This window comes from Serinus canaria, chromosome 8 (genome assembly GCF_022539315.1).
Source record: "Serinus canaria isolate serCan28SL12 chromosome 8, serCan2020, whole genome shotgun sequence".
NCBI lineage: Eukaryota > Metazoa > Chordata > Aves > Passeriformes > Fringillidae > Serinus > Serinus canaria.
This window is the reverse complement of record NC_066322.1, coordinates 3,313,100-3,331,602: the sequence shown is the minus strand read 5'-3', so window position 1 is coordinate 3,331,602 and position 18,503 is coordinate 3,313,100. Positions and strand designations below refer to the sequence as shown.

Here is an 18,503-nt window from a genome sequence, read left to right as displayed (position 1 = left end):
CACAGCAGATGATTTGTGGTTGGTTTATATCACTTGAAATTATTACAGGTAAAAACTTGTCTAAGTAAATGTCAAAGTTTGTCATAGCAGGTCACATAGCTGCTGCAGTGACAGATGATCTTAGTCCACAATCCTAATGCAACATTCCCAGTTAATGCAAATCAGTGTTGCTCCAGGATGCAGAGGAGGGACACCAGTTTACTCCAGTACCCCAGTCCAGTCAAGAACTGGGGTGCATCATCTCACTTCCAAGTAGGCAAGAAGCTCAGCTGGAGACAGGCAGGACTGCCCACGTGCTGAAGTGCTTTACTGGATCAGAGCCCAAAGAGTTGACATCTGACACAGTTCACTGGGAGATGACACATCTTGAGATGATAAAGGTGATTCGAGCTCTTGCAGTTGGTTTGTGTTATTGCTCCTTCAGGAACAAGCTCTGGATGCTACAGGTAGTGGGACACAAAGGCTGTGTCTTTTGGGAAATGCTGTCCTTTTTGTGGAAGCTCAGCATGCTGCATTTGAAATGTCAGGCAGTACACAAATGTTCAGATTTGGAATTTCTCAGTAACTCTTTAATGACAGGGAAAGGCAGCTGCAGTGAGTCTGTGTGATGGATCTGCTATAACAGAACTGCCCATTTACAGGAGCTGAGTGTTTGGCACAGCTTTTCTAACACTGGAGGCAGCAACCTCAGCAGTCCAGTACTTAGGGATGTGGCCTTGTTGCTGCTCTGAAAGCAGAAACAAGCATGAAATACCACACTAATGAAATAAACCATGGCCTTTCATTTGGGCACTGGTGGAAGGAGATGGGGCACCCTGTGTAGGGATATCAATGTGACTTCCCTGTTTATTAATTCTGGCTGAGACTGGTGATAAAGATTTTATTACCTATTTTTCACATTTATGAGGATGGACTGAAAAGGTAATGAAGACCTCTTGGAGGGAAGCATGACAAAAGAAATCTATTTCATCTGTCTTTATTCTATTATTATATTATCTTTATTTTATCTGTCTCAGCTGAAAGTGTAGCTGGCTTTGCACAGTGGCACAGCTCCACTGGCTTCTCCCAGGTTCTGGTTCTTTTACACCCTGAATTACTGTGTTAGAAACAACCACATGTATGTGAATATAACCTCCTCTGTCTGTAGGATTAACACTTACATTGTCATGTCTTTCAGCTTTTTAAAAGCTCACATCAGCTGATGCTGGCAAAGAATAAGATGTAGTGTTTTGTTAATCTGCACAAGTTGAGACTCTTTTTAAACCAGTGGTGTTTTTCTCATCTGTCAGTAAGCCCAGGACCTGGCAAGCAGGAGAAAAAATGCTGCCTGGAATAGTGCAGCTTCTGCTGCTGCATATTTTTGTAACAAACCATGAAATGACCACAGTGGAGTTTGTGAAAGGAGATGTACAATTAGTTGATTTTTTTTTTTTCCCAAGAAGAATAAGATTAAGATCAGCTTGTAGAAGCTTAATAATATCACAACCTTACAGTTTTTTCAGCTTGCTGACCCTGTCTTTTCTTGAGGAAAACCATAAATATGAGGAAACCATAAATGTGTCTTTGTAGTAGATGGATACTTTCTTAAAAGTGTACTGTGATCCTTCCCCTTTCTATTTTAAGGACCAATTTTATCCATGTGCTCAGAGACACAGCTGAAGTCATTTGGACCTTGGTCTCCCCTTCTGTCCAGGCCATTTAAGCAGGGAAAAGTGTGATAGCAATATTTTATAGGAAGGATGAGGACAGAGGAGGGTACCATGGATCTTTTGTAACTGTCAGTAGCCAAGAAGGTCCTTTTCAGAGCATGCCTTGCTTAAATGATGTTTGGGATGTCAAACAAGTTAAAGTCTCTCTGCCCTCACCTCTTCAGTAGCTGAGCAGAACAACCTTCAAGTTAGGCACTGGAGAATTGGAAACTCAATCTGGCTACATTGTGAGATTAATTTTCCATCTGGGATTTGCACTCTTGCTATGTCAGCACAGGGATCAGACTGTTCCGTGGCCAAGCACGAGCATGTGGAGTCACAGCACTGTCTGAAATGCTTGAATGTCTTTCACACTGAAGTTTGTGAAGGACATTATGATCACTTAGTTGTGGGATTTGGTGCCACTAGTTCAGACCACTAGGACATACTTTTGCTGCCCTATATATGAAAAAGTTTTATGTTTTACATATGCTGTTATCCTTACTCATAAGGTTTCTAGAGGGGTTTGTTTCTTAACGTTTTCTCTCTCTGTATAGTTTAACAAGACTGTTTACTATCTCAGAGTGTCCAATACATTTCGTTGTGGTTAACAGTAAAGACATTTTTCTTTATTCCCTTTCATATAATCACGGATCTGAAATGGTGAAGTAGAGATCCCATAACATCTATTAGAAGGCAGATGCTTTTTTAAGGTGTTGTCTTTCCTCAGAATTGGAATCCAATTCTCATTCTCTTTTCTTTGTTCAGTCATATGTTCTTGCTTCCTTGGTTTCTTAGATTAAGACATATAACAGCCATTCCCAACCCCTTCCTTCTTGTTTTAATACAAGTTTTTACATGTCCTGTGCTTAAAATTTCTGTGGCACAGTTTGAAGTGGGATACAGAGAATCCATATGAAATTCCTTTGTGGCTCTGTTTTGTTTTTACTGGGACATGTGTCCATGTAATGAGTAGCAAGACCATAATTGTCACTCTTGAGGGAAATAAAGGCAGAAAGGCTGACCACCAAGTGGGCATGGAAAAGCCTGACTTGCAGATTTTTGCACAAAGATATTTCTCCAGATGAGGCTTGAAAAACATTGGAAGAGCACAAACAGGGAGAGCTGCTGTGCACATTTCCTGCTGTGCCTTATAAGTGCACAGCAAAAGTGAGTTGGGTTGTTGTCTTAGGAATGATTTATGGGGCATGTTCTCAATGTGTAGCATTCCTGGAAGCTGCATTCCTCTGAGCATCACTAACCCTCAGTACAGAAATACCTCCTGACCCATGCAGGGTCTGTTTGTGTGAGCACCTGCTGTCAGCTGCTGTTTGCCACGCAGCTTCCAGAGAGTCCTTTGCCAGGTAGAGGTTTTAGGGAGGAGTGTGCATGTGGGAGCTCTGGGGGGAGCACAGTTTTTGGGCAAGGAACAGAGAAAAGTGATGTGGCAATGGATTCCTCACTAATGAGGGATGGTTAGATCTGACCATTTCACTTCTTTGGGAGCACAGGGGCACCCCTTGAGGGAGAACTCTCTGGAAAATAAACCAACTTCTAATCAATAGTTTTTCCTTTGAAGAGTCTCTGCATGACAGGCACGTATGGGAGGGCTGTACCATCGTCCATCCCAACCTCTCCTTCCTCTCCATGGGGTGGATGATGACAACACATCACCTTTGAAAGGTGCCTTCATTGCCCAGCCCTGTAGCACAGACACCTTGGATGTATTCAGCAAAATACTGTTGAGCCTTGTAGCCTGTAAACTCCTTTTGCTTTCAAAATGTCTGGTAAGACTTAATTTTTGCCTAATTTTCCCAGACTGATGGTTTTCTATGTGTTGTTGTGAAATCACCCATTTCTGTTAACTTTAAATAGTTTAGGTATTGGATGCTGTATCTTTAGACCAGACTGAGGGATGCAGCTGATGTGTCTTCCAGCAGATAAATGGGATGTGTGTTAGGCTCTTGGTTGGGAGCTGGCACTTAGCTTAGGTGTGGGAGGTGAGTGATGGCCCTAAAGATGCTAAGCTGTGTGAAGCCCTTCTGATAAATGGGGCCTCTTTGTGATGAGCTCTCCTCAGGTTCCTGAACTGGTTGGCATAAAAGCTTTGAGCATACAAGCACATTACTCATTATTTACTGGTTGTGGTTGCAAGGTCATTTAATTTTGCAATAGTCCCATCTAAGGGATGATTCTTGCATTGCATGAAAGGGAGACTAAGCAAGATTCACTTTTTTTTTTTAATTGGCTTTGTATAACTTTGCCCCTGTAGATATTCAGCACATTTGCCATAAGATACAAAATGCCAAATGTGTGGCTTTCTGGACACAGATCTTCCACTCATCCCAGCAGAGAATCAGGCATGGAAAGAGAATAAAGATGGGAATGGGGCTTTTCTCTTTCAGCACTAAATCCCCAATAGCCACCATCTGCTCTCACTCTGATATTGTTTATTCTTTCATCTTGTACTTTTGCCTCTGGTTTGTGCCTCTCTTTTGTTTAGTAACTTTCACTTTTTCTTTTCCCATCTCTTGGTCTTTTCTCCTCTCTTCTCCTCTTTCCTCCCAACTCTTTCCACATCTCATTCCCTTACCCCTCTCCTCACATAATGAAAAGCAAAGAGTCAGGGATGGTTTGGGGCTCAGTCAGTGCTGATCCCTCACCTCAGGACCCCTCTCAAGGCTTGCAGGACTTCAGTAAAGCCTTGTGGCAGTGCCCTCTGTTTTATGGGCACAGCATATGAGCACTGACTGGGCTATGCCAGTGTTCTTGGACTGGAAGAGGGGAGATTTATGATGGCACTGATCACAGTGCTAAAATAAACTGTCCTTCCTCAGCCAGAGGAATAGGAGTTTGTAAATGCCAGCATTTTATACACAAACTGAAGGACAGGGCTGAGGGAGCCGGCTGCCCAGGTTAGCTGTTCAGGATCTGAACATGGCAAGGCTTTAAAAGCAGAGAGCCAGAAGAAGTCATTTATATTAAAACAAACTCTGTCATGAGTCATTTGACTTCTTTTTCTCTTACACACATAGTTTATGTCCCAGGCCTTCTAAGGCCCGGGTAACATCTGATACTCTTTAGGCTGAGCCGGCTTTAGTAGGAGTGGGATCCTGCTTCCACTTACACTGTACCACTTAGAACTCTATTTAATTTGAGTCTTGTGTTTACAGGCTGTAACTGTTACTTATTTGTCATTTTTATGGTAATAAAAAGATTGTTTGTCTATGATTCAGTCCTTGCTGTGCTGTTGAATAGGTCTGTGTCCTTCAGCAGAGGAAAAGAGGGGCTTTTGCTTTTTACCTCATTCATTTTTCTCATGCAGCTCCAGTCAGGTCAGCAGGCAAGAGGGGGGGCAGGTCCTTCCCTCCCAAACAATGTCTCAGGCTCTTGATGCCAGCAGAGCATCACTCCACATTTTTCACACCATTTGCAATGACGTGAATGTGATTTTTCTTCCCTTCTCCTTCAAAAGAGCCAATACCAAAGTATACCCTGTCTGCAAAATACAGCTTTGTCTCTTTTACCATTTTTCTTTTTTTTTTTTTTCATTCTCTTCTTTGTCTCATCCCTTCTGATCCTAGGTTTTTGTTTAAACATTTTTACAAGGTGCAAAAAATTGTTAATTTCAGGTAGGAGATGTGAAAGGTGTATGAATTCTTCAAGTCTTGTTCCCTGCTTATGCTGAGGCCTATTGAGATCTGAAAGGGGAAAATGAAACACAGACAAAGGGCAAGAAAGCTTTGTCCTACTCCAAAGTTTACAGGGAAAGGCTTCAACCCCTCCCCATGCAGCTTCCCTGGGCAAGGATAACCCTCAGGCCCCCCTGCTAAAAGAGGCTGCACCTTAATTAAGAGCATGACTCTTGTTCCCTCTAGTGGCTAATTACACAGCATCTGTCACACCAGTGTCTTTCACTGCCTTCCTGCTTCCCTGCCCAATCTTCCTCCCGTGCACCCTTTTAAATATGTTTTGTAACTGTCTAAATTTCTCCAGATGATGATATTTGCCATTCTTTGGATTGTGCTTCTCCCATGGATAGATCCAACACAGCAGTAGGGTTTAGGGCTGGAGAGGTTTTTGCTCCTATTCCAGCCATGGTGGATTTTTCTGCAGTGTTACCAGGAAGGGTTAAGGAAAAAGGGCTTTTCTTGGTTTATCAGCATCCCTGCTCCTATTGTAATTCCTTAAGTATGAACAGATATGGATGTCCAGAACTATTGGACACCTCAAATCCCAGGCTTGTTTCATGTCCTGGAGATAAGGAGTGAGTTGCCTGGCTTTCCAGATCAAACAAATACCCTGTAAAATGTAGTGTAGTGTTTCCTAAGGACACAGGAAAAACTCTGTGTTTGCCAAAGTAGTTGTTATTAACAGCCTGGTAATGAGAGGCACTCTGTGCTAGTTCAAATTGACACAAACTACTGCAGCAGCAAGTTCTTCTGAGTATAAATAAAAGCAGAATTTTGCAATGAGAAAACAATCTGTATAACCTAACTTGAGAGGCAGAGTACACAGACTTTATTCCCACCTCAGCCACTGACTTTGTGACTTTGGCCAAGTTGTGTAACTTTGTTCTTCTTCCTCCTGACTTGTGAAGCCGATTTAGTGATGTTTGCATACCTCAGAGTTGGGGTTTATTGTTGTATTCAAGTGATAGAACAAAAAGTGCAAAGAAAATCTATGATGATGCTAAAGGTGTTGCTCTGGTGGGTTAAAATAAGTCAGAATGGAAAGGCTGTAGATTGACAACACAGTTACACATAATTTGAACATCTTTTGACTTCAAAATCTTACTTTAGAACTGCAGTTTGTTATTAATTTTCATTGCTCTGTATATAATATGGAAAATGGCTTATATACTGTGGCAGGGTTACAACTCTGATGTTTGTATCAAGTTTTAGTATTTACAGCATTCAGAACATTTAAAGATTGTGTTGTACATCTGCACAAAAATGCACTTCACATGCAGAATTCTTGTTTTTAGAGAATATTTGGGAAGGAATGGGAGACCACATCCTTTAAAGCACAAATTCACTCAGGGTTTGGATTGGCAATTTCTTAGGAACAGCAAAGGATAATTCCAGATCAGCATTTTCATTCCCAGCCTAGAGCTTTAGCTGTCTAATGCTGTACCCAACACATAACTGAGGTGCTCTTCTCGCTCAGGTATGGACCCTTCTGAACTGCAGTTGTAAACGTTTCTGGAGACTTCTGGAAATCAGATGTTGCCCTTTTTTGACTGCAGTGGGACCAGGATTAGCAGAAATAACAGATGCATCTTGCATTGCTGAGCATTTTCTGAGGTGCATCTGAAACTGATTTGTGACAGGCCAGTAACCCAGTGAGAGTAATGTAAAACATCCAGCAGGGTAAGACCTCCTCCTTAGAACTGTATCCTTCTTCTTGCATGCCTGGCTTGCATTTTTTAAAATGAAGTTACTGAGTTGTAGAATGACCCACATTCCTTTATTCCTGTAAAACCAGAATGACTGACAGCTTTTAATTGCACATGCTCCTACTGTTTGTTGGGAGAGGAGGGGGCAGGATGGGATCCTACCAAATGTTTGAAATGTTATGAATAGAGAAAAGATTGTTGAGCATGAAAAAATGGCTTCTTATCAAGGGTTTAATTAGATATGTTGCTGATCCTGTCTGATGTTATATAGATCTTCACTAAAATTATTCTAATGTCAATAACCAAGCCAGAGCAGAACAATGGATAAGTGTGTTTAGAAAGGTGTGCAGTAAAATTCAGACTTGCATCAGATAAAAGTAATTTAATATCTTCCCCTCCCTTCTAGACTCGTCACAGCCAAAGAAATACCTTTGAACAAAAACTAGTTGGTTTTTTTTTCAGATTTGCTGCATGAAGCAATTTCCAAAGTACAGAATTGCTGCTAATGGAAAAGCGAAACAAATCTGGGATTTTGATCTGGTGGAGTGTTCGTGCAAGTGATTAGGCTGTACAAAAGGAGCATTCATCTTAAAATGACAGATAAGTGCTAAGGACAGGACTGAAAACTGTAAATATGTTAGCACTTTAAGCGAGAGCACAGCTTCAGCACTTGTGAGACTCATCAGCTGCTGTAAACAATATGGATCTTTGAGCTGATCTCTGCCGAGATCTCAGCACATCAGATAATGATAGAGTTGTTCATTTTTGCTTCTTCTGTTTTGGTTTTTTTTTTTTCCTTTCAGAATGTACTTTCTGCAGAGAACAGGCCTGTGGTGCTGCAGCACACACTCACCTCCCTCCTGGAGCAGCCACCATGGGGAGCAAAGGACAGGGCTGGGCTCTGCCTCTCCCCACTTCTGCTCCAGCCAGGAGCAGAATGTGCAGCTGCACTGCCACTCTCCTTGCAGGGCTGTGCCCCCACCCATGGCTGGGGAAGGCTCTTTGAGCTCCTCCAGCCCCAGTTCACAGTCAGGACACTTCTCCAAGAGTGATTTTAAAAGAAGCATTCAGGTGGTGGCAGCAGTTTCTCCTGTGGGGCTTTGCAAAGGGTTATCAGTGACTGAGCTGTGACAATGGAGCATTTCATGTTGGGAAAACTGCATACAATAGAAATTAATTTGAAACCAGTAAATCCCCTTTGCAGAGGACACGATAAAAAGCTGGCAGCCCACCATAGCTCCCAACACTGAGGTTCTGCTCAGTGACCTACAAGGGAAAAGCTCCATGAACCATTTGGGCCTCTGCTATTCATCTCTTTTCCCAGCTTGCTGTCTTTAAATAAAAGGACAGATCTTCAGCAGCAGGAATTGGCTCAGTACTTAGGATCAGCTGAATGGTGAAGCACAAAGTGGTTTTTCTTCAGTTGTGTCCTTCATTGGCCAGATTTTCCTCCTGAGTGTTTGGTATTAATCTTGTGGTGTTAGTGATTCTCATGAAATATGTGAGGGACTGAGATGCTTCACAGGATCACAGAATATTCTGAGTTGGATGGACACACAGGGATGATCAAGTGAAGGGCCCCCAAATGGGGATCAAACTCACACCTTTGGCATTATCAGCAAGCACCATGTTCTGACCAACTGAGCTGATCTCAGGGCCTGTGTGGCTTAAAATTCAGGAGCCAATGAATCCAGTGACTACAGTCTTGGAAGGTGTGCTGGGAAGAGCTTTCCTCCATAGCACTTGAGGAGCAGCAGATTAGGAATTTCTCACTGAAGTGGCTGAAGGGGCAAAGGCTTGCTTGGAAGCTGGAGCCACAAGGTGCAACTCACTGGGGGCTTCTAAAAAAGCTGGGAAAATAGGATGGGCTAGCAAAGTAAAGGTTGGAATGGTGTCTGGCTGGGTGTTGTAAGGTGAGAACATCCCTCTGGAAGGATTTGGTGTTGTTTCCCTTTCCTGCAGATAAAAAGGAGAGCTTATAAAGCAACTCTTATAAACCCCAGAGCTTCTAAACCCCAGACTTCCCACCTGGCCAAAACTTGGGAAGGTGGAGACTGTCCTGGGTGCTCTTCTCTGTGGGATCTCAGCTTTCAGGATGGTCCTGTGTTGGATCTCAGGCTGTGCCCAGCCCAGCTCTGGTGCCACTGGTGCCTCACTCCCACAGCAAATCTTCTAATTCCAACTGGGGTGCTTGCAGACAGAACCAGCCTTTGTTTTGGGCACGGGCAATTATAAAATGTGCTCTTTTCTATTTGCCAAATGAATACAAATGATTTATTAGGACATCTGCTAAAGGGAAAGATGCCTGAAATACCTTTAAAACTCCTGCTTTCAGTGCTGGGTGACAAGTTTGCATTTTCTCAGTAACAGAGGTTATTGAATAATACTGTAATCAAAGGCTCTTTCTGGTTCTGGGGCAGGTGTGAATAAATAGGGTTTGGGTTTGTGTAGAAAAACATCAGCCAGAGTGGTGATGAGGGTAACCTGGCATTTGCCAGTAAGAATAGTTTATTCCAAATTAATTTGTTCAGGTCGGTGCCTTCAGGTTTTTTGTGCAATAAATGTGATTGCAGTACACAGACAGTGTGCACATAAAGACATTCCTGACAGAGAAGTTTTAGTGCTAAAGGGGACTGTATTTACCATTTCCCAGTAGTCTCCAGAAGAGATACAAGCCACAGTTTTTAGGAGCAAGGGGAGCAGAGCATCTATTCTGGTGTGACTTTAGCAGTTTCCTCCTATGAAAATCTCTCACTTCTGTGTCCATGGGAATTCCACAGCTCAGTTTGAGCTTCTCCCTTGCTGCTATTAGAGCACATTTGGCAACTGACTGGCCATCTCATCCTCAGACCAGGCTTCTTTAGGAATCCTTCCCAAAATAAAATTGTTTAGCAATATGTATCCAGCATTGAAAGTGTTTTTTTTTTTTTAGAAAGAGCACTCTTGGAGGACAGTTCTAGTGGCAGAAGACAAATAAGAGCAGTAGCTTCTTGTCCCTGGCTGATTTTCAGATCTGGAGAAGAAAGGATGCTCAGTTTTAAACAAAACAGGACAGTATCATCAGCTGATCACAGAATCATAGAATAGTTTGGGTTGGAAGAGACCTTTAAAGGTCATCTAGTCCACCCCCCTGCAGTGATGAGTGTGCTTTGCTTCAGCTTCACTCAGTCCAGTCACTGCTAGCCTTTAATTTGGGAAAGAAAAATACTTTCTGGAGCAGTGTGCTGGAAAAGGTGGCTGACCCCTTGTCTGTAGCAATCATGGCAAGGAAAGCAAATGCCTTGTGCCATGGACAGCTGCCTTCTCTGTGCTGTGCTAAACTTTCAAAAGATTTCTATTTTTTCCTCTAGGATTTATTCTCTGTTCACCGCTTGTTGGATAGCTCTGTATCTCTTAAATGATATTTTATTTTTTGTTGAACATGGGATATCTGTAAGGTTACTAAAAGGCTCTCTCTATATTTTAATGCAGTTTTACTCTCTGTTTCAATATCTCAACCTTTTACTGGCTTACAGTAGTGAAAGACTTTTTCTAAAGGTCTCTTGTTTTTTATGAGCCCCTGTCCAGGGCAATTTCCCAAATGCAGTCCAGATTGGGTAAAATGTAAGCATATTTCTGAGGTACAGGTTTTTTTCTTTTAATAGTAAACCACACATCAGATGAACTAGTTAAAAAATATCCCAAATCAAAACTTACAGCAGGGATTTTCCTCATTAACCTCAGGTAGACACTGGAGCATGGCAAAGAATATATTTGGAAGATCAGAAGGAAAGGAAAGGAAAGGAAAGGAAAGGAAAGGAAGGAAGGAAAGGAAAGGACAGGCAAGGACATTAAGGCAAGGACATACCTGAAAGGCACAGGACAGGAAAGGCACGTCCATTGACCCGACAAGTCCCGGCAGCCGCCACTTCCCGTCCCGGCCCTGACAGAACCGTGCAATTTGCAAATAGTTTTGCTTTCTTTGTAGAGTAACCATAAGCAAGTATAGGCAGAAGTTGGTTTTATGACAACCCCAGCTAGGTACCCCAAAAATGCTGAAACTGCCCAAAGTGGAGAAATGAACAGAGAGACATGTGTGGATTAATTAGATCGAAAAAATGTTTTGACAGCATAAGTGAACATATGGAATGAATTGTGAGAACCTGATCCAGTTCCCCATGTGTAAATGATGCCTTAGCCATAGCTCATAAAGCAAATACAGATGCAAAAAAAAAAAAAAAAAAAAGAAAAAAGCCCCTTTCCTATCCCCTCCCCCCAGTAAAGCCCAGTCTGTTGCCAGATGGCAAATAAAAGTTTGAACTTGGTGACTAAATGTGAGGAAATCTGAATGTTCATTATGGATGTTGAAAGAAATCAGCCAAATAAATCTGAATTTTGCACCTTGAAGGAAGTGGTGCAGCTCAGCTAAATATTGAGTGGAGTGCCCAGCTGAGTGTCAGGGTCCCCTGGGCTCGGTCTTCAGTGTTGCTGTTTTACCCTCCCTGGTCTAAATCAGAATCCTGGAATGGTTTGGGCAGGAACACCTCCCATGCTCCCAGGCTGCTCCAAGCCCTGTTCCAGCTGGCCTTGGGCACTTCCAGGGATCCAGGGGCAGCCTCAGCTTCTCTGGACACCCCATGCCAGGGCCTCACCCCCCTCACAGGGAGGGACTGCTTTGTGTCCCCACCAAAGTTCTTGGTGTCTTTGTCCCTGTGGAATCACAAACCTGCCCTGACTGCCCCAAAGGCTTTACCACCTAAAATTGAGGGTAGCAGCATTGGGAGAGATGCTGCAAGCAGAAGGTGAGGAGGGGGCCAGAGAAGAAAAGCAATGTGTTGCAGGTTATGCAGAGTTCTTCCCTGGATTCGTTTGATCCATCCCCAGGAAGGATGAGTAGGGAGAGGGTGGATTGGGCAGTGCCCAGCATCAGGAGCTGGTGGAGGAATTTGCTCTCCTGACTCCCAGTTGAGCTTGTGTTCTGTGCTGTGTTCTGTTAAACACAGCTGCCTATGTCAGCATCACATTTCCAAGCCTAAAACCTGTGTTAAATCAATATATTTTCATGTGGTTTCAATGGACAGACCTTCTTAGTCTATTTTAACAGCAATGCTGTGCATGTTTAAATTTATTCCACCTCAGAAGAGGGTGAGGGAGATGTGCTGCCAGTGCCAGTTGGTGCTGGAGTCAGGAGCCCATTCCTGCTGTGGCATCAGCACCATGGTGTGGGCTGGGACCTTTACATGCAGCCACTGAAGGGAACAGTCCCTTCATGGAGAAGCTGCACAGGCTCATGTCAGGGGAGCAGCTAAAGAGCAGCTAAACCCTGCCCCAGACTGCTTGGGTGGTGCCCACAGACTTGATTCATGGCACCCAGTGCCAGCAGTCTGTGAAGCTGAAACAGGAGCTGAGCACTTGGGCTCTTTCCATTGCCCAGGGAAGCTGAAACCCCTGCTAAGCTGTCAGGTTTGTGTCCAAGCAGCTTTGGGCATGAAGAGGTGCCAGCAGCATAGCCCTCACAAAGCAAACTGCTTAATTATTTGCTAGTCAGAGGCAACTTGGGGGAGTGCAGACTCAAATCAACAACTAACCAACCTATATTTAGTAGCAGTGTGGCTGGAGCTTAGACCCAAACATAGTTTCCAGCTGATAGATGATGTGGCAATCAGAGCTGACCCTCGTCCCATTCTAAATTTGGGCTGTGGAATAAGTAATTAATATCTTGGCTGGCATGGCAAGGCACCCTTCCAGCAGCTGCCCTGCCACTGCTGCCCCTCTTAGTGCTGTGCCTGTGGCTGGCTGGGCTCTGGGACACCAGACTGGGTGACCACAGCCTGGCTGGCACTGTGGAGACACTGAGGGAGAGGCAAAGTTGGTGCTCTGGAGGCAGAAGTGATCCTGTGGCCTTACCTGTGCTTGTCTCTGCTGCTGTGAGAGCTCTTTTCCATTTGTTGTGGTACTAAGGAGTGAAAATCTTCTCTGGTGGTGCAGGACAGCTCAGGTGATCCATGCTTCAGTGGGATGTGGAAGGTGCAGGAGGGCTGGGAGCTCCATGTGGCACCCACAGTGCAGTGCTGGGGACACACGTTGAGTGTGCAAACTCTGTGCCCCAGCCAAACCAAACTGGGGAAATGGCACAGCCCACTGCAGACAGAGGTAACTGAAAATTAAAAGAATAAATTATGTGTCCCAGATAACTCCAGAAATCTCTTGAAACTTTATGGAATCTGATTCAGTGCTGGAACCAGAAATGCACCTTGTCTCAGTGCTCAGGATCCATCCAGTTGGCCTCTGTCAACTCAAGTTGGATGGTTCAAGGATAGAATAATGTTGGGATTCTTTTGAGCTGCCTCAGTGTAACAAACAAATGCATAAAATATTCCTCTAAGAGGGGCCAGTGCTGTTAGTGAACATATGGACAGAGAGATTCCAAAGGCCAGTGACTTTTCCTGGAAGACAGACTCAAGTCCTGAGCTGGTGTCCTGCTTGCCAGCCCTCCATCCTTCCATCCTCTTCTCCCTCCTCCTCTGTATCTCATTCGCACAGACAGACAAAAACTCTTCCTCTCTCTCTCTTTGAGGTTTGATACAGACACAGAAATCAAGGTTGGATCAGAGAAAAAGGAAAACACAAACTTGTGTGAAATTTTCCACCTTTTCACTAAATGAGTCAAAGCCAAATTTTCACACTTTGGTCTTAGGTGTGAATTTTTTGCTCAGCTCTAATATTTATCCATAATGTGTTTTAAAACTTGGCTCTCTCCATCTAGAAACCCACAGAGAATTGAGTTACAGATTCTGGGCTTTGTGCACGCTGCCAAGATCAGCCCCTATAACTCAAACAAATTTAAGGGGGGGGGGGCAAAACCACTAGAAAAATATTGTATATGGTCCATCACATGCTTTCTTCATGCAGTCATATACCACTAAAAAGTAATGTTCTGCAGAAATACACTCATGTAACTCCTGTAAACACAGATAAGATGAATTTTGCATCTCCAAAGCAATCACTAAATAAAAGCCTAGAAGGAAATAGCAGCATTGCTTAAAATTCTTAGAGAAGTTTAAAAGTATTTCTTCAACATCAGCATTTCAAGAAATCTATTTATGCCCCTCAAATCCAAATATATCTGTCACTGAACTTCTTAAACTGATGCTAACGACATCTGTTAGCTGAGTTTGTGTGTGTGGAATAGAGATGAGTGAGAGAGAGGTTCTTCACTGATGCAGAACAATTAAAATTATTACATAGAATATTATTTGTTTTATTTGTTGTGAGGACTAGAAGTGTAAGGAAAGCCACTCTGATAGTTTGAAGGTTAAACACCTGCTGAATCCTGAAATCAAGACAGATCTGGTGGGAAGAATGTTCCTACATTTCAGCCTGTTGTGAAGGGGACACTGACATTATTTTCCTCCTGCTGCTGGATCTATGGCAGGAAAATGGAACAGAAACACTGGAGAGGTGAGACTGGCCTGAGTGTGAGCATCAGATTCCCCAGTTTGGTGCTTGGCTGTTCCATGTGCAGCCAGGTGCTTTCAGCCACTGAAATGGTACAGGAGAACTTGAAATGTTCTGTGGTTGTTTCATTGTTAATAATTACCTTAGGTTAAAGTCCAAGCATTTCTTGGGGTTACCAAAGTGACTGAGTGGTGAGAACACAGCTGGGAAGTTGCATTTGTGCTCAGATGCCTTATCCATTTAACTATGGATACAATTTTTAAAGTCTAAAAATAAAGAAAAAGCCCAATTGGGATTTTGTTACTTCACTTTCTAAACTAAGGCTGGTCTCCCTGAATCTGATTTCTCATGTGCTGTGTACTTTAAGGTTCACATCCCATTTCAGTAATACTCAACCTCATCAGTCCTTGAGTCACAGCTGAAAATCAGACTTGGGGACTATTCTAGTTTGGGCTTGATGGTCTCCAAGGTCTCTTCCAGCCTAGTTGATTCTGTGATTCTATCCACAAGTGAGCTTCACTGGCCTCCCAAGGGACGTGGGCTCCTCTGCAGTCCCGAGGGACGTGGGCTCCTCTTGTGGGATGTGCTGGGTTTTGTGAGGCAGCTCTTGGAGGATCCCAAGGGCAGGGAGTCAGAGAAGATGGATCTCCCAGTCTGAAGCTATTCCCTATGTGCACCTCCTATGGCTCCTGTGCCAGGCTGATGGGCTTCTCCTGCTATCTTCTCCCACACAGGGTTAAAAACCTTTTGAATGGACAGTTGAAATTTCCAGCTTTAAGATGCTGTCAAAGTTGGGCTTCCCTAGGAGACAGGATTTTTCCTGGGTTCTGGTAGGGTTTCCCTTGGAGATCCACTGCCTGTTGGGGCTGCCCTGGATTCCTCAGCTGGGCAAGTGTTGGATCCTCAGCCCCAGATGATGCTGGAAAGTGGAATTCAGCCACCAGGACCGAGTGGATTTGAGTGGCTGCTGACCTTCCCAGCAGCAAAATGGCACCTTGGTGGGCCTTGGGGAGTTTGGTTCCCTGTCCCTTCCCAGGCAGGGATAACCCCACTGGGCTGGCTCTCTCCATGGAGAGCAGAGTGTTTACTGGCTTGTATCTGTCTCAGCGTTGACACTCCAACAAAAGGTTAGAAATCATGAATGCATCCCTTTATTTCTGCTCCACAGTGCCTCTCTTTTTTTCTGTGTAAACCCTTCACTTGCCTCTTGCCCAGCCTTTAGAAACGATGATCAAATGCGAACTTTCAGGGTTTATTTATAGCATAGCCTTTATGGAAAGAGAGAAAAGAAATGATTAAAAAGCAATTTTACAAAATATTTTGTTTTAAGAGAGAATTCATTGTGTTTTAAATCACTGTATTCATTGTACTGTCTAGACTGGCAAACAAAGAAGATAGAGCGTCATTCAAATTAAGATTGTGAAATCCTTGCTGACTGGAATTATGGATTTGGATGTCAACCCTCAAACAAATTATTTCTGAACAGCAGTATTATCACTTTGCTATATTTAAGGCTTTGTTGGAGACAGAGCAGTGCACAAGGTTGATCCGATTCAGTAATGCAATTCTAATGTTCCTTTGTTTCCCATTTCATTATAAATTCATATTTTCAATGTTCTGTTCCTCTTTGTCCCCAGAAAATTGTTGAAAAGACTGTCCTCTGGGAGCAAAGTTTTTGTTCAAGCTAACAATGACCAAACTGACTTTAAAACACAGAAAAACACACAACTAAAATGTGAATTGAGAGAGGGAATTAATTTAGGATATTTTGAGCAACACAGAATGGGTGACTTGTTGAAAATTGCTGGCTGTGTATTTTTTTGCCATGCTATTCCACAGAACCATGGCAGTTGCTGTGAGACTTTAATGCTGTCGATTCTCAAAGGTCTGTGTATTTTCAGTAGATTTAAAAACACCAAAGTATTATAGCTGATAAACTGAAAAGCTGATAAACTTGGAAGTCTTCTTCCTTGGCTCGGGGTGGATGACGGGGGACCAGCAGAAGAGAAGCAGCATTTCTGGAAGCTGTGAGAGTAAAGCAGAACACAAGGGTGTGGAGCACCCATGTCACAGGCAGAACATGACCTGGGAATGGTGCTGTGTCCTGGTCCTGAGTGTGCACAGATAGGGGAATGCAAAGTCTGGCCCTCCCTTTCATTTTTGTTGCACCTGTGATAAAAAATGGATTTGCCTGTTTAGACACTTCAGATGTTATGGGTTTATTTTTGTGCAGTGTCTCCAGGGCAGTTCAAAAGGAGGTGTAGAGCAGGGAGCAGAAAGGAAGGTGACTCTTCCATTAGTGAGAGAGTGTTTCAGGGGGCTTTGTTTTCCCTAAGGCACAATGGAAAAGCAGTAGCCATTGTACCAGAGGGAATTGGCTTCTACTTTGAGTTGCCTTTTTTTTTTTTTTTTTTCTGTGTGTTCATTCATTTTTTTGGATAGACTGTAAATCCAGCTGGCCATGTAAGGGCTGACTATTGTAAATAGGGACAATGCTTGAGCATTGTCAGTGTCACCTGTTAGAGGCCAGGAAATAAAATGCCCATTTCTCTTACTGGGAAGGATATCAGCCTTTCCATGGCAGTCTTTAAATCTGGCTGCTGTGCAGAGTCTCAGTGCCAGCAGGCTCACATGTCCCAAGCAAAAGAACACACTATCTCTCTGCAAGTGTTATTTCAAGGGTGTTTCTTGGGGAATCCAAGTACAATCAACCTCTGCACCTATGAAGGAGAATGGGCATAGGAGAGCACAGAAATATTCCCTGCTGCTGTATCAGCACCCTTAGCAGAGTGGAGTCCTGACTGCACACCTGGCAATGCTTTTGCCTTTGGTAGAGCCTGCCCTGGGCTGGTGACACTGCACTGACATTGCTCATCCACGTTGTGAAGTTCTGTGAGATCCTCTGCTGAAAAGTGCTGGATTAATGGAAAGCACAAATTTCACTAGGGCAGGTATTCCAGCCTGTAAAATCATCCAAACCTTTTAAAAATGTTCCAGCCTTTTAAAAAGGTTCCAGCAGCAGCACAGGCTGCCTGTTCTCCAGGATCATCCTCATTCTTAGGCACTGCATTAAAACAGGTTCAGGGTCCTGCTTTGAAACTCTGAGCCCTGATTTAGTCACACACTGACTGTTGAGTCCTGACTTTAAATGTTTTTAACATTCTCCCATCTAAAAGTGTTGCTTTGATTCTCCATGTGAAATCACTGAGTGTCTGCTGCCTCCACTGTGTCCTGAGAGCTCTGGCCTCTTCACTTTGGTGATTCTCATTCCAGTGGGGTTGCTTGGGAGAATCCACGGAAAATCAGACTCTCACAGAGATGAGAAAAGGAACCAAATCACTTATCCCTCTTCCTTCTGCATATGACTGTCCCAGAGATTCCTTCTGCAGGGGATTCTGTGAGCTCTGACTTTACTTTGGCCAAAAGCAGATCAGGATCAGAGCTTTCCTCTTACACCTTTGTGCTGGAATGTGAGGGCAGCTGTGAGCTGCAGAACAGACCTTCCCAGGTTACCTTTAGCTTGTGGAGCACCCCTGAGTCCCCTTGCTGCAGGGAACCGATACTTTCAGAATATGATTGCAGGATCTCAAGTACAGTATCATTTTATTTGAGAACCCTCCCCTCCGGGGATGCAGTGTTTAACATTTCCTTTGGTTAGAGTAAATAATAAAAGATAACTCTGTTCTGCCTGGGACTCCCAGTGAGAGAGAGGAACAGACTTTGGTTACTGAGGGTCTGCAGAGCTTTGTTCTCTTGACTACTTTATAATGGGATTGAACATATTTGCTGCCATCTGGCCTGTTCAGCCGAAACAAAATACATCACTAATGTTCCGATTGGTTTTGAAACATCTTGTTCTTGTCAAAAAGTATTTTAAATCAAAACAGGCTTTTCCATTTGGTGTTTGTCTTTTCCTAGGAGGCCATGGCGAAAATGGGGAAAATTGGAAAAGTTGTGCAGCCCAACCACGAGCATAAAAG

The 18,503-nt window shown here is 43.5% G+C and overlaps 1 protein-coding gene across 1 annotated transcript in view; it reads left to right on the top strand.

Annotated features, from left to right (window-relative positions):
• Positions 1-18,503, top strand: part of FGGY (FGGY carbohydrate kinase domain containing) — a 121,391-nt gene that overhangs the window by 101,473 nt on the left and 1,415 nt on the right. The window contains exon 15 of the mRNA XM_050977667.1: positions 18,442-18,503. Within this exon, the coding sequence (XP_050833624.1) occupies positions 18,442-18,503 (62 nt within the window). The remainder of the gene's footprint in view (positions 1-18,441) is intronic.